The sequence below is a fragment of the Lissotriton vulgaris genome, chromosome 10, assembly GCF_964263255.1.
Source record: "Lissotriton vulgaris chromosome 10, aLisVul1.2, whole genome shotgun sequence".
Classification (NCBI taxonomy): domain Eukaryota; kingdom Metazoa; phylum Chordata; class Amphibia; order Caudata; family Salamandridae; genus Lissotriton; species Lissotriton vulgaris.
This window is the reverse complement of record NC_141698.1, coordinates 446,728,059-446,742,269: the sequence shown is the minus strand read 5'-3', so window position 1 is coordinate 446,742,269 and position 14,211 is coordinate 446,728,059. Positions and strand designations below refer to the sequence as shown.

At 46.7% G+C, this 14,211-nt stretch overlaps 2 protein-coding genes across 3 annotated transcripts in view; one reads left to right on the top strand and one right to left on the bottom strand.

Moving 5' to 3' along the window:
• Positions 1–2,202, top strand: part of LOC147685383 (uncharacterized) — a 102,325-nt gene extending 100,123 nt beyond the window's left edge. For both annotated transcript variants that reach the window (XM_086941296.1, XM_086941297.1), the window contains exon 5: positions 1,488–2,202. In XM_086941296.1, coding sequence (XP_086797422.1) covers positions 1,488–1,916 — 429 coding nt within the window. In that variant the 3' untranslated portion in view covers positions 1,917–2,202. The remainder of the gene's footprint in view (positions 1–1,487) is intronic.
• Positions 2,203–2,375: 173 nt separating this feature from the next.
• LOC147685381 (uncharacterized) overlaps positions 2,376–14,211 on the bottom strand; it is a 354,664-nt gene continuing 342,828 nt past the window's right edge. Inside the window, exon 14 of the mRNA XM_086941295.1 lies at positions 2,376–3,275. Coding sequence (XP_086797421.1) covers positions 3,212–3,275 — 64 coding nt within the window. The 3' untranslated portion in view covers positions 2,376–3,211. The remainder of the gene's footprint in view (positions 3,276–14,211) is intronic.

The window sequence follows — 14,211 nt, the reverse complement described above, 5'->3', positions numbered from 1 at the left end:
GGCGGTGGGCGTATGTTTTTTTTCTTTCCCCGTGATGTTTTGGTCATTTTGGACGTGTGTTCTGCAGGGGTGGGTTGCGCGATTTCAGTCCTCTCCTTATCAGGTAAGCAGCATTTTGTTTATTTACGTCTTTGAGTGTCTCGTTGCTGTCGTCCTCTGTTCCCGGATTGCCCGCCTCCTGTTGATCGCTCCCAGTGCCATCCAGCCACATTGCCCAATCGTCCAGTATCATCGCTTCCTCGGACATGTTTTAATGGAGCCCACACACGTTAACGGCCTCACCGGCACCACCCCGCTGTGTGTGGCCGCCGGCCACCCCGTAACACTGTCCACGTTTCGCGCCCAAGGCACCTCCCTTCCCGGCCCCCACTTGTGACCGGGTGGGTGCTCTGGGTGAGTGTGTGTGTGTGTGGCTCTGAGTGTGTGTGTGGCTCTGGGTGTGTGAGTGTGTGTGTGGCTCTGGGTGGGTGTGTGTGGCTCTGGGTGTGTGTGTGTGTGGCTCTGGGTGTGTGTGTGTGGCTCTGGGTGTGTGTGTGTGTGGCTCTGGGTGTGTGTGTGTGTGTGTGGCTCCGGGTGTGTGTGGCTCTGGGTGGGTGTGTGTGTGTGGCTCTGGGTGTGTGTGTGGCTCTGGGTGTGTGTGTGTGTGGCTCTGGATGTGTGTGTGTGTGTGGCTCTGGGTGTGTGTGTGTGTGTGTGTGGCTCTGGGTGTGTGTGTGTGTGGCTCTGGGTGGGTGTGTGTGTGGCTCTGGGTGTGTGTGTGTGGCTCTGGGTGTGTGTGTGTGGCTCTGGGTGTGTGTGGCTCTGGGTGTGTGTGTGGCTCTGGGTGTGTGTGTGTGTGTGTGGCTCTGGGTGTGTGTGGCTCTGGGTGTGTGTGTGTGTGGTAGTACTTGCTGTCTGCTGAGCTCGTCCGTAGGGTACAATAGGTCTCACATTTGCGAGAGATTAAGCTAATGGCAATGTAAATGACAATGCCATTTATTTATCTGTTTCCAAAACTAATACATAAACACAAATTTTGTCATTTACAATGCCAATAGCTCTAACTTTTCCAAAGGCGAAACCATTGCATTGTAAATGCTTGTTTTGAGCCTGGGCCTTGTCTGTCTAGGGCCACGGCTTGCCATGTGTGTGTAAGGACTGTGGCAAAAATGACAGACGAAATGGTAATGTGTGAAATACTCATTTGGTTTTGAAAATCACACCAGGAAGTAGTCAGAAGTTACACATGCCTGAAGTTTTACAAACTGAACATCACAGTGGGAAGCGTATTAAGAGTTAGACGTGATATTAGACTTGGAAACTTCTCTTGTAAGAAAAAAATTAAAAATAACCTGGATAGTCGAGAAGAATTGCTTGGGCCATTGTGGCTGAATAGGAAACTCTGCATGCATATTAGACATTTCATGTTTTCTAGCTGGTAAATATTTTGAGTCATTATGTGGTAGATGTGTAACATTTCAAATGCATATCTGTTTTTCTCCCCACAGATTACTGATGCCAGTACGCAGACCATCCCAACTGGCGCTGCATGTTCCATGACCAACCAGAACAGCCACTGGAGCGGGCAGCCGTTTGCCCAGTCCCTGCCTGTGGGGAACTCAAAAGCAATCGCGGAGAAACTGGAGGTGGTGCATGCAGAGGTGCAAAAGTTGACACAGGCCCTTCATGCAATGGCAGAAAGACAGAATCGCATGGAACGCCAGCATGAGCAGCAGCAGCACCGTTTCCAGCAGGAAGTGCTTGGAACTTTGCAGCAGATGACGTCCATGCTCAGCCAACAACAACAGCAGCAACAACAACAACAGCTCTGCCACGCCCAGTCACCACTCAACCAAGCCTGCCTTCCTTATGGCAACATGTCAGAAGCTACACCGGCCCTGCCTAGCTTTGGACAGTTCAAGATGGAGCTTCTTTGACCGCCACACAGCTTGATATTATAATGACCACCTCACAATGTAGATGTTACCAGGGCTACTCTTCTACGTATATTTCTGGAGTGAAGCAAAGGGCCTTGTGGTGCTTTGACAGAACAGATGAGTTATACTGTATCAGATACAAACAGCTGTTCTCTGATCCATTTCTGGTCATATATGTGAAGTGTTTAAGAAGAATGATGGTTACTTGAACCTGCCATTTGTGGGCTGGGACTGTGCCTCTCTTTTGAGTGAAGGATTTTTTCATTAAAACAAAAATAGAGCACTAGCAGCTGTGGGGTTTATTTTTTATGCTGTACAGGGGTGTTTCTGAAATTAGCAGGGCTGGACTTGGTGATAATGCCTTGCTCTGAAATTCTTATCCTTTTAGCTAACACACAGACCCTTGAAGACTCTGGGAGAGACTGATATTTTTCCTGAATCACCAAGCAAGGTCATAGCCAGGTTGTGAAAGAGTTTTATTAAAAAATGAAACTTTGAAATTTGCTTCTACGGTTATTCGTGGTCCACAATTTGCATCAACTAATATTTTCTTTGTTTTGTACTGTTTATTTTTGTTCCTTCTTAAAAATTAAAATAACAATCTTTGACTGTCAAACAGAATAAACAAATCGCTTGAAGAAAGCCCCCATGACACTTCTGGCCAGCACCAGCTTTATGCTTCTCGTCAGTGCTGCCGATAATATCCTTGCTCAGCCTACAAGGCTGGGATGGCATAGAGCAGGTGCATAACTGCATAATCGCGCCAGCCAGGGATAGGCTGTAAATGACTGCCTGTTGTCCATTGGAGCGCTTACAGGGCTAAAACATCCACAGTGAAAGGGCACTTGAGATTTCCTTGAGTAGTTTTCGGTCATAGATCACAGATATTATTAAAATGTATTGTTCTATATACAAAAAAAAATTGGCGTACGGTGCAACATTGAAAATGTCCAGTAAAGGGGTATCGAGAACACATAATAGACTCCCCTCGAATTATCACTAGGAAGGGCGCCGGGTGCTCGGAGCACACATTCCCCAACTGTAGCCAGAAAACCTCAATTTCTCACCTCGTACCTTTCTCATTCGACTTCTAAAATTTCTGAAGGGACTGGAGCAAATCACCCAGTCTCTCCCAGTGCGCCTTATAAAAATAATATTTGAGATGGTTTTTTTTTTCCCCTCAAGAAAAAGTTCATTGTACAGAACTGAGGAGTAATCTAGTTCGTTTCAGTTCTGTATTCCAGTCACGCCAAACACTAGTACCAGTATCATTCACCGCAGATCTTCCAGGCTGATCAAAAGTCCACCGAGGTCTCTCTTTGATTGTTCATTTCGATGGTTGTGTAGTTCTGGGGGCGTCTACAAAAAAAAGATAAAGGTACAGTCATTTCCTGGTGAAAGAAGCACAAGTCTGCATCCCTGACTTGCTTGTTCATTCACTCTGCTGCTAGCAAAACCAGCAAATCTTTTAATAAACCAAATGTACACAGGGCCCTACATAATCGTACATTAAAGGAAAGAAAAAGCATGGACCACAATGCAGAAGTACAGCGGAATGAGCCAGCAGCTTTACTACAAAAATAAAGAAAGAAACCTGTTGAGTGAAATGCGAACGTACTGCCCACGTGGCCGCATGGGTTGTGAGATTCAGGAACATCAGATAAACAGAGTGACTTAAAATTGCTGGCCTTATATATTTTTTTTAATATCTTTTTATTTGTTTTTGATAAATAAAGTAAACGTACAGCCATCATAACAATAACGATAGTCGCATAGCTTACTGTGGTAACTGGGTTGCCTGGGGTCTCTCTGAGCACAGTGAGATGGGCTAAGGTTTAAAATGATGCCGTTCAAGCTGGTTTCTGCGGCCTCTGTTTTTCAGAGAGTCATGGCAAAGGTTTTGAAGGAACAAGCAGGTATCAAGAAGATATCTTGATATTTGGTTCTGATACCAGAGTGCACAATTAAAGGGTTAGGATGGTTCTTAAGAGGTTGGAATGTATGAATTTGACGATGAAGAGAGAGAAGTGCAAGTTCAGGCAGTCTTTCATTGAGTATTTGGGACAGGAGGTTTATGAGGATGGAGTTAAGCCGAAATTCAGTTTGGTCAATGCCATAAGGGATTTGATGTCTCCGACTGGAAAGGAAGAGTTGTTGACATTTTTAGGGATGGCAGAGTATTATAGTAAATTAATTCCTAACTTTGCATCCAAGTGTTCAAGAATGAGACTTCTATTGAAGAAAGGTGTATCATTTTGTTGGGACGACAGGTGTGAAGAGGAGTTTGTAAAGTTGAAGGAGGAGCTGGCTGATGCACCCATATTGAGAAGCTTCGATCTTAGCATGAAGAGCACCTATGCCACTGATGCTAGTGTTAAGGGCCTAGGAGCAGTCTTATTGTAGGGAGAAGGGCCGGACACCAGAACCATTATGTTTGCATCTAGGAGCCTTCGTGCACTGGAAATGAAATACTCTGTCATTGAGAGAGAGGCTTTAGCGAGCCATTGAGCTGTAAAGAAGATGAAACCGTTCTTATGGGGTGCAGAGTTTTGTGTGAAAGCAGATCATAAGTCATTGAGAGAAATATTTCTTAATAAAGGCATTGAAGCTGTGTAAGGGAGGATTACCCGCTGGATTGTAGCCTGGCAAGAGTACAATTTTGTGGTTGAGGACATCCCAGGGTGTAGGAACTTGGTCGCCAACGCTTTGTCAAGGTTGGTGCCTGAGTACGACTTAACCGCAAGACATTATGAGGAGGAAATTGAAGAGAAAGTGTGTGTTTGTGTTGTAGCGGGTGCCACCATTTCAGAGAAGTGGTGGAAAGCTGTGAGGGAAGATGTAGGTATTCAAAACGTTTTTGAGAGATTGAGGTATGGGTAGAGTAAGAAGGGTTGTTCCAATTGAGTGTGTCAGAAATTTTGGTCTGTTAGAGAAGAATTGTCTGAGACTAAAGGTTTGTTGTTTCGTAGGACCAGGCTGGTGCCCCCAGTGGTGTTGCGTAGGGCATTACTCAAGTTAGCACATGAAAGTCACTTGGGCATCTCAAAGACCAAACAAAGATTGAGGGCAAAACATTGGTGGCTGGGTATGGATCTCGAGTGAGAGAGGTCGGTTCATGAGCGTGTGCAATGCATGATGAGTGATAACATTTTAATGCAGAGAATACAAACTATGGTGATGACACATTTGCCAACGGGTCCATGGGAGGAAATTGCTTTTGACCTTGTGGGACCCATTCATGATCTAAGTGGGACGTACTATGTATTGGTTAGATTGGATCTTTTTTCACTTTGGCCTGAGATAGTTGTACCCAAGGGCATTGAAACTAAGCATGTAATAACTTTATTACAAGATCTGTTTGAACGTGAGGGCATACCTGGCAAATTGTTGACTGACAACGGTGTGCAGTTGGTGTCAAACGAGATGGAAGTCTTTTTGACTGAAAGAGAAATTGTGCATTCCAAGTGTGCCTTATATTACCCACAGTTGAATGGTGTTGTCTAACATTGTAACCGGGCGTTAAAAGAAACTATTAGAGTGGCTAAGGATGGTGGTTTGGATTGGAGGGATGAAGTATGCAGAAAGGTGCGTATTGTGTAACATCTTATTCTGTGAAGGCAGGGCTCTGTTTGAACTCTAAGAATTGAAGAGCAAGTTGTCTGCTAAAACCTAGCTGGGATGTGAGTAAGTGTGAAGTTAGAGGTGAAAAGATGTCTTTGTTGGACGAGGAAAAGTAAAGTATGAACGTGAGGAAGAAACTGTTTGACGACAGGAATCGTGTCAAGATCACTGTTGTTAAAGTAGGATATTTGGTAAGAATCAGGGGGCATATTATCAAGCAGGGCGTTAACATTATCGTCGCTTTAGCGCCAGAAAACTGCAGCTAAAACGGCGATAATGGGCTTGATAATACGCCGTAGAGAATTCCCATAGAAACCCATGTTCACACCAGAACATGGGCTTCTATGGGAATTCACAAGGGCATATTATCAAGCCCATTATCGCCGCTTTAGCGGCAGTTTTCTGCCGCTAAAGCGGCAATAAAGTTAACGCAGTTTCTTGATAATATGCCCCATAGTTTCCAGGCGGACGGGCAAAGTTTTCAAAACCCATTCAGGTGGTGAAGTTAATTAAGAATGGTGTAAAAAGTACGGATACCAGAGTGTGGAATCCTAGTCGAATGTCTGTGTGGAACTTTGGTACGGATGAAGAGGAAGGAGACAAGGGTTAGCGATTGTGGCAGCTGCGGCGGGAGTGTGTCAGATGTGAGAAGGAGTTTCAGACCTCTAAAACTGTGATTCCTCCAACTGTGAGAAGGAGTGTTAGACCAGTAGTCCCTCCTAATTACTTAAAAGATTATGTTCAATATAATGCTGTAATGAGTTTCTGAAGCTGCTAGGTCCTCCTTATTCGCTGGCTCTTGTGTTTTTTTGTTTCCGTTGTGTTTGATTGTTAATGCACAGTTCTTTTGGTGTGTTTGTTTAAAAAAAAAAAAAATTATAAAGGGGAAGGCGTGTGGTAAATGGGTTGCTTAGTGTCACCCTGAGCACAGTGAGATGGGCTATGTCACAATTCAATTTGAATTCTTGCGTGTCGGGATTCCAGGAGAAGATCGTTGTGAGAGAAGAGCAGTAGTTGTAAGGTGCCCGTGGCTGGGGTGTTTCTCCGTATTGTAATACTGAATAAATCTAGCTAACACCAACTACATTGTGACTGAACCACTTTATTACAGATACATTCACTAAAGATAGCACTACAGCGACTTCAATAAGTCCACATATAATCTGTGGAACAATGCAGGCCTTATTTTTTCACAGTGAACTAAGTCCAAGAAATATGTAATGCACATGGCTGTTACCAACCTGCTTAAGCCTTACTTTGAAGAGACTACTACTGATGAATCCTTGGCTTCTCTGCAGAAACTTTTAGATGACTCCATTGTGTGCAGGTCCGACTAGTGAATGATGGCCTCTGTTTTAGGTCCAATTCTACTTTCTTTACCCTTCTAGGTCCATGCATAAGGGCAGCTTAAAGATCTGCGCAACAGCAAACGATTCCCACACATCCACAGATGGAGCGGTCACTTACACTAACACCTTGAAGTGTTACGGAACCTCATTGGGTTATGAACCACTGTACATATGTACACTACAATCCATTTCCTGTTTTGATCTGAAGGACGAAAGTAAATTTTTCAAACTCGTTCATTTTACGACATCTTAATGGGTGATCATCTGTAAATGTTAACACCTGATGCTTGGTCCCTCCATGCCATCCACCCCTTAGCCTTTGGATAATGTTCCACTTTTCCACTCCACTTAATCCAGAACGTGCTTACTTTAGTCTTAGAATTACAACGATTTTAACCATTCGTACATGGTATCTCATTTTAAATGGGAATCTGTGGCATGCAGTAGAATCCTTAATCCATCTGTCTAACTGGGCAAACATTATTAGCTATATTAGAAAACCTTTATTATTCTACTTTGTAATAAATGTAAGTGGTTGAGGAGCCTGGCACTGAGTAGGCATGGTGAAGGGCTGTGGTGCCCCACACACTCTGATGAAAAGCGCTCAGAACGATCAACACAACGGAGCAGTGACTTTCAACATGACAGGTATTGTGAGTCTCTGGAGAAGATACAGCTGTGGACAAGTTGGCATCCGATAGTCTCCTAAGATTGAACATGGGTGTGTCGGGGAGTTCAGTAAAAAGCAGTGGCCCCAATGAGAATAGTGCAAGATACCTCAATCTCATCAAAAACCCTGGTGAGAAGCTGTCTGCCCATTTTGTAACTGGGAGCACAGTTAGGACCCAGATTTTGTCCTCTGACCAGTGCGGGGGTAGTTACTGGAGTGAAGTGGCAGACAGCACTGGCCACTTGCACTGAGTTGAAAGGAAGGCAATGATAGACCAGGAGGCATGGAAAGTTTTGGGGTGGCATTAGTCTGATCATACATTAGTAATTGCTCCTTTCTTTGGATACCTGAATGTCGGGAAGACAACTGGAGAGTGTCTTGTGCTGCTGTGCCATAGCGTTGAGAGCAATCCATCCATGTTATTGGAGAACCAGACAACTTACTAGATGGGACAAAAAATAGAGTTCAATCATTCTAGAGTAAGTCCAACAAAGATGTGAGCCAGCAAAGCAAGTGCTTTGATAGGGGGGGGGGGAGAATAGACCCATGCAGAATTATGAGCTGATCAAGGTGTCCTTCCATCACCAGTCACAAGAGGATCAATAACCAAATCCATGCGAGAACATTTATACTTTCTTACCACTAGGTGTAGTTTTGCAGCTTGAAGAATTTTCTGGATTCAGTTTCTGTGCATTATTCCGCCATCTAGTGGTAGGGTCTGGAATTTTCTCCTTTTAGTAGTCCTCTTTGATATTTTTTTCTTTGTTGGTGGGAATCGACATACCCCCACATTTGGTGTGCCTTGTGACCTTGTACTGGTTCCTCCAGAAGCTCCCACCTTTGGTCACCATCTTCAGATTGGGGGGAGGGGGGTGGGGGGGTGGGGAGAATCGACCCATGCAGAATTATGAGCTGATCAAGGTGTCCTTCCATCACCACTCACAAGAGGATCCATAAACAAATCCATGCGAGAACATTTATACTTTCTTACCACTAGGTGTAGTTTTGCAGCTTGAAGAATTTTCTGGATTCCGTTTCTGTGCATTATTCCGCCATCTAGTGGTAGGGTCTGGAATTTTCTCCTTTTAGTAGTCCTCTTTGATATTTTTTTCTTTGTTGGTGGGAATCGACATACCCCCACATTTGGTTTGCCTAGTGACCTTATACTGGTTCCTCCAGAAGCTCCCACCTTTGGTCACCATCTTCAGATTTTTTTTTTGCTTCTTTCATCATCTTCTTGGTGGAGGTGGGTGTGTTGTTTGTGAATCCAGAAAATGTTTCAAACTGCAGAACTACACATAAAGGTCGGTATTTGTAACAATACCTTACGTCCTGCTTCGAAAGATACTTTCGTTAATTGTGTGAGTACCACATTTAAGATTTCATGTGGGTGCTGGAATCTTCCTTGGCGATGCTATTCTTTTTGCCACTTCCGAGAACCTCTTTATTACCGGTTATGTGAAAAAACGTCTTCCAAAATGGCCTGTGTCACTACTGCTGCTAAATGAACTTTTAAACTTTTAAATATTTTAACACTGTTTTGTCCTTAGTATTGTTCCCTTTTAGTCAATTTTGAATACACCAAAATAAGTAGCTATTCCACTTTCCTACGCAACACTTTCTTGTTGTTGGATTTCTTGCTTCTCTTAGAACAGCCATTGTGATTTCTGGTAGTAGATGACCAAACTCTACATCCTCAAGAGCAATGCTGCTAGGCTCAAAGCCTCTAGTTCTGGGTGTAGTAACCTTCCTTTTTCCATTGACAACAGATCCAGTTGTTTTAGGAAGTTCCCTTGGGCTATTTCCATTAGTTTTGAGAAGGAGTAGTTTCTTTTCTGTAACTCCAGTTCTGTAGTAGGGGTATCTCTGTTATAGTCATAATCTAGTAAATAGTCCCGCCCATGTGCATGGACCCCGGAGCAATCAAAAATAATCTCCTAAAGTGTCGAAAAAATGCAGAACTGCACAGACACTTAAGAGAGAATTTAAAGACATAATGCAGCCTATAAACAGGCTACACTGTCCAGTACTTCAACTAGAAATTCCACTAAAAATCCACAAACAGCAAAGCATGTCCAAATTTCCTTTGCCCTAGCAGCAAAAACCCTCTGAAATGATAGAGATGAAGGCATGGACAGACAAGCCCCATAGGCTGCCATTATGTGGCTCAAAACAGGGCACTGTGCCTTTAAGAGAACTTTCCAGAACTTCACAGTATCCCAGAATTCACTGCAGGTCCCTTTTACTTTCAGTTCTTTTTGAAGAATTAACACGCCAGACCTGTAGCATTCCTTACATGAATATCTCTCCACCGGGGAGGAGGGCGGGCGCTTATGACTATAACAGAGACACCCCTACTACAGAACTGGAGTTACAGAAAAGAAACGACTCCTTCTGTAGTAGGGGATCTCTGTGTATAGTCATAATCTAGTGAATAGAATGGCAAGCCCATCCCCACACCAAAGCGGCGGTGGAGAAAGAAATCAACACCACTATTGTGCGAACAAATTCCGCAGCGAAGCCTGTCCAACCTGAGCATCTGCTCTGGCATCAGTGTCCAGACAGTAATGCTTAGCAAAGGTATGAACCGACTTCCACGTGGCGGCCTTCCATATTTTTGCAATCGGCACATTACGGAGCAAGGCTGTCGTGGCAGCTTTGCCCCTGGTGGAATGAGCCTTAGGCTTACCTCCTAAGGTCTTATTAGCTTTCTGGTAACACAGTTGTATGCAGGACACAATCCCCCTAGAGATGGACTGCTTAGAGGTCGCAAGACCCGTCCTGACTGATCCATAATTGATGAACAATTGGTCTGACCTACGAATATCTTTGGTCTTATCCAGATAAAATTTCAGCACCCTCCTAACATCCAGGAAATGCAAGGACCTTTCCGCTGGAGACGAAGGATTCTGAAAAAACGTAGGCAAAGTTATAGTCTGGTTGACATGAAAGTCAGAAATAAACTTGGGAAGAAATTTAGGGTGAGTACGCATAACAACCTTAGCAGCATGAAAGACAGTATAAGGTTCTTGGCAACACAACGCCTGAATTTCACTCACCCTGCGGGCCGATGTAATGGCCACGAGGAACGCCGCCTTCCAGGACAGGTGCTGCAACGAAGCCTTATGAATGGGTTCAGAAGGCTCCTTCATCAATCTGGACAGCACCACATTCAATTCCCATGAAGGCGAAGGAAGCCTGACAGGAGGGAACACTTTCTTCAAGCCTTCCAAAAAGTCTTTGATCACAGGGATCTGGAAGAAGGAAGTCTGTGAAGGGCTTTTCCTGCAGGCAGTCAATGCAGCGAGATGAACCTTAATGGAATGAACATTAAGGCCAGACCTCGCCAAATGTAGAAGGTAAGGAAGGATGACATCTTCCTTGCACGTCGTTGGGTCAAAGTTCTTGGACGCACATCAGATACAAAACCTCTTCCACTTGTAAGCATAAGAGGTCCGAGTGGAAGGTCGCTTAGACTCCTTCAGTATGTCCATGCAATCTTCGGGCAGATTCAAATGGCCATATTGCACTATCTCAGGAGCCATGCCGCCAAACTCAAAGACGAGAGGTTGGGGTGCAACATCTGCCCCCCAACTTCGTGAGAAGGTCCGGCCTGCACGGCAGCCGTATGTGAGGAAGGAGAGACCTGTGAAGCAGGTCCGTGGACCACCACTACCTGGGCCATTCCAGGGCAATCAGGATCATTCGTGCCCTGGACTGAGACAGCTTGATGAGCACCGCTGGAATCAGGGGAATGGGTGGAAAAGCGTACACAAAGCTGTTTGACCAGTTGATCCAGAGAGCATTTCCTAGCGTCCCTTGCTGGTAGTACCTGGAGGCGAAGTCTCGGCATTTGCTGTTTTCGGCGGTGGCGAACAGATCTACGTCTGGAGTCCCCCACCTTTCGAAGACTTCTTCTAGTACTTCGTCGTTTATGACCCATTCGTGGTTTTCCTGAATCAGTCTGCTCAGTGTGTTTGCCTGAACATTCTGCTCACCTGGTAGATGGGTAGCCGTTATCGTCAATCCTCTGGCCAGAAGCCAGTGCCAGATCGTCTGCGCCTCCCGAGACAGGGTGCGCGATCTCGAGCCCCCTTGCTTGTTGAAGTAATACATCGTGGTCGTATTGTCCGTCTGTACAAGCAGAGAGGTGGTCTGGAAGGACGGATGAAAAGCCTTCAGTGCCAAGTGAACAGCTCTGAGTTCCAGGAAATTGATGTGATACGTGGACTCCATCGGAGACCACATGCCTTGAATCTGTAAGTCTCCCGAATGCGCTCCCCAGCCGTGGAGAGAAGCATCCATCACGATAGTCTGAGTAGGAATGTCCTTGTGGAAGGGAACCCCTCTGAGGAGATTCTCCGCTGAACACCGCCACTTCAGAGACTGAAGAGCATGCAGAGACAGTCGTATCTTGTCGTCCCAAGATCCTTTCCTCTGGTCCCATTGGTCCTCCAAGCACTCCTGCAGAGGTCTCATGTGTAGTCGTGCACGAGGAGTGAGGAAGATACAAGAGGCCATCGACCCCAGTAGAGAAGACACCGTCCTCACTGTTGTAGATGGAGCAGTCATAAGAGCCTGAGCCTTCTGAAGGATCGATCGCCGTTGCTCCTCCGAAGGAGACACGCTTGCTGACAGCGTATTGATGGTGGCTCCCAAGTACTGAATGCACTGGACCGGGATCGGGACAGACTTGGACATGTTGATGTGCAACCCCAACTTGTTCAAGAGAACGCACGTCTTCTGGAAGTCTGCTTGAGCTTCCGAGAAGGAGGAGGCCTTGATCAACCAATCGTCCAGGTACGGGTAGACAAACACCTTGTTCTTCCTGAGATTTGCCGCTACCACTGCCATGCACTTCGAGAATGTCCTGGGCGCAGATTTCAGCCCGAATGGCAGCACTGTGTATTGATAATGGTTGGTGCCGACTTGAAATCGCAGAAACTTCCTGTGTTTGTACGCGATGGGCACGTGGAAGTACGCATCCTGTAGGTCTATGGCACAAAGCCAGTCCCCCTGTTGCAACTGAGGAAAAATCTGATGCAACGACAGCATGCAAAACTTCTCTGCGAATCCACTTGTTTGCCTGCCGCAAGTCCAGAATGGGCCTGAACTCGTTCTTGTCCTTCTTGCGAACCAGGAAGAACCGGGAGTACAGACCTCTTCCTCTTTGAGACAGAGGTACGTCTTCTATCGCCCTTTTCCTTAACAGGATATCGGCCTTCGCCTGGAGCTCGCGCAGTTGATACTGCGAGCTGACAGGAGGGATCGCTGGAGGAGGGCTGATGAACCGAAGACTGTATCCATTGCAAACAATATTCAGCACCCACTTGTCCCGAGTAATTTTTCTCCACTCTGCCAGAAAAAATTGAACGCTTCCCCCCACCGGAGCGGGTAACGGATGAAGGGGAAGTAACCGCTCAGGGTCGAGACCCGGCCGGGCCCTTGTTCTGCTGCTGTCCCGAAGACTGTCCCCGTCCTCTTCCTTGTGCGCCGTAGCGCCTCTGGAAAGGCCTGAAGGATTTCTTGTCTTTGGGCTTCTCCAAGCCCACAGCCGTAAGGGTCTCCGCCTCCGCCTTCATGCGGGCCATCTCATCATCTGCGTGATTTCCGAACAAAGTATCCCCGGAAAAAGGCAGGTTGGCCACCCGCTGCTGGGCCTCCGGCTTGAGTGACGTGAGCCGGAGCCAGGCATGTCGTCGCTGATTGATTCCATGGCAGTAACCATGGGCAGCCAACAAGTAGACATCCGCAGCCGCGCTGATGACCTGATTGGACACCAGCATCCTTTCCTTGAGGATCTCTTGGAAGTCCTCCCTCTTGTCTCTTGGTAGCAGTTCCACGAACTGTTGCAGGGAGTCCCACAGCGCCCGGTCATAACGTCCAAGCAGAGCTGCATCGCTGGACGCCTTCGTGGCTGTGGATGCCGTCCCACATGCCTTCCTCCCAGCTGAGTCGATCCATCGACTCTCTTTATCTGGAGGCACGGTGGAGGACGGGGAGGTAGAGTGTAGCTTCCTGGCCGCCGTCACTATCACCAAATCCGGTACCGGATCAACTCTCAGAAAGGCAGGGTCCGAATCCGGGGCCCTGTACTTCTTTAGAAGTCGGGAGGGAGCGGCCTTCACCACCGCCGGTGTGAGGAACAGCTCCTCTGCGGGTTCCTTCAATCCAGGTACTAGTGGAAGCAAGGGGCGAGACAGATGCCTCTTGTGAAGCGTCTCGAATATCACTGACGTCGAAGGTGTAGGAGCCGTCACAGCGATACCAAACATCGCAGCCCCCCTCAGGAGGACCTCCTGGAAAGTGGCAATGTCATCCACTGGAGAAACCCTGGTCTCTGGGGAGTCCGATAAGGTCGGGGAGTAGGAATGGGTCCTGGAAAAGTCCGTGCGGGACCTAGACCCCCGCCTCCTATGGCGGCGCCTTGATCTGGTGGAGGATCTATGACGACTCCTAGATCTTCCTCTCCGTCCGGAGCGAGAACGTGAACTCCTCGGCCGAGGGCGATCAACCGGATCGGGTGACTTCGGCTTGGACTAGGCCTTCGGCTTAGGCGTACCCTTGGGAGGCGTAGGAAGAATAGGCAACGAAGTCGACCTCGGTGGAATTGGAGGCGGCTTCGCTGGTAACCCTGGTCCAGGTTGCGGTGGAG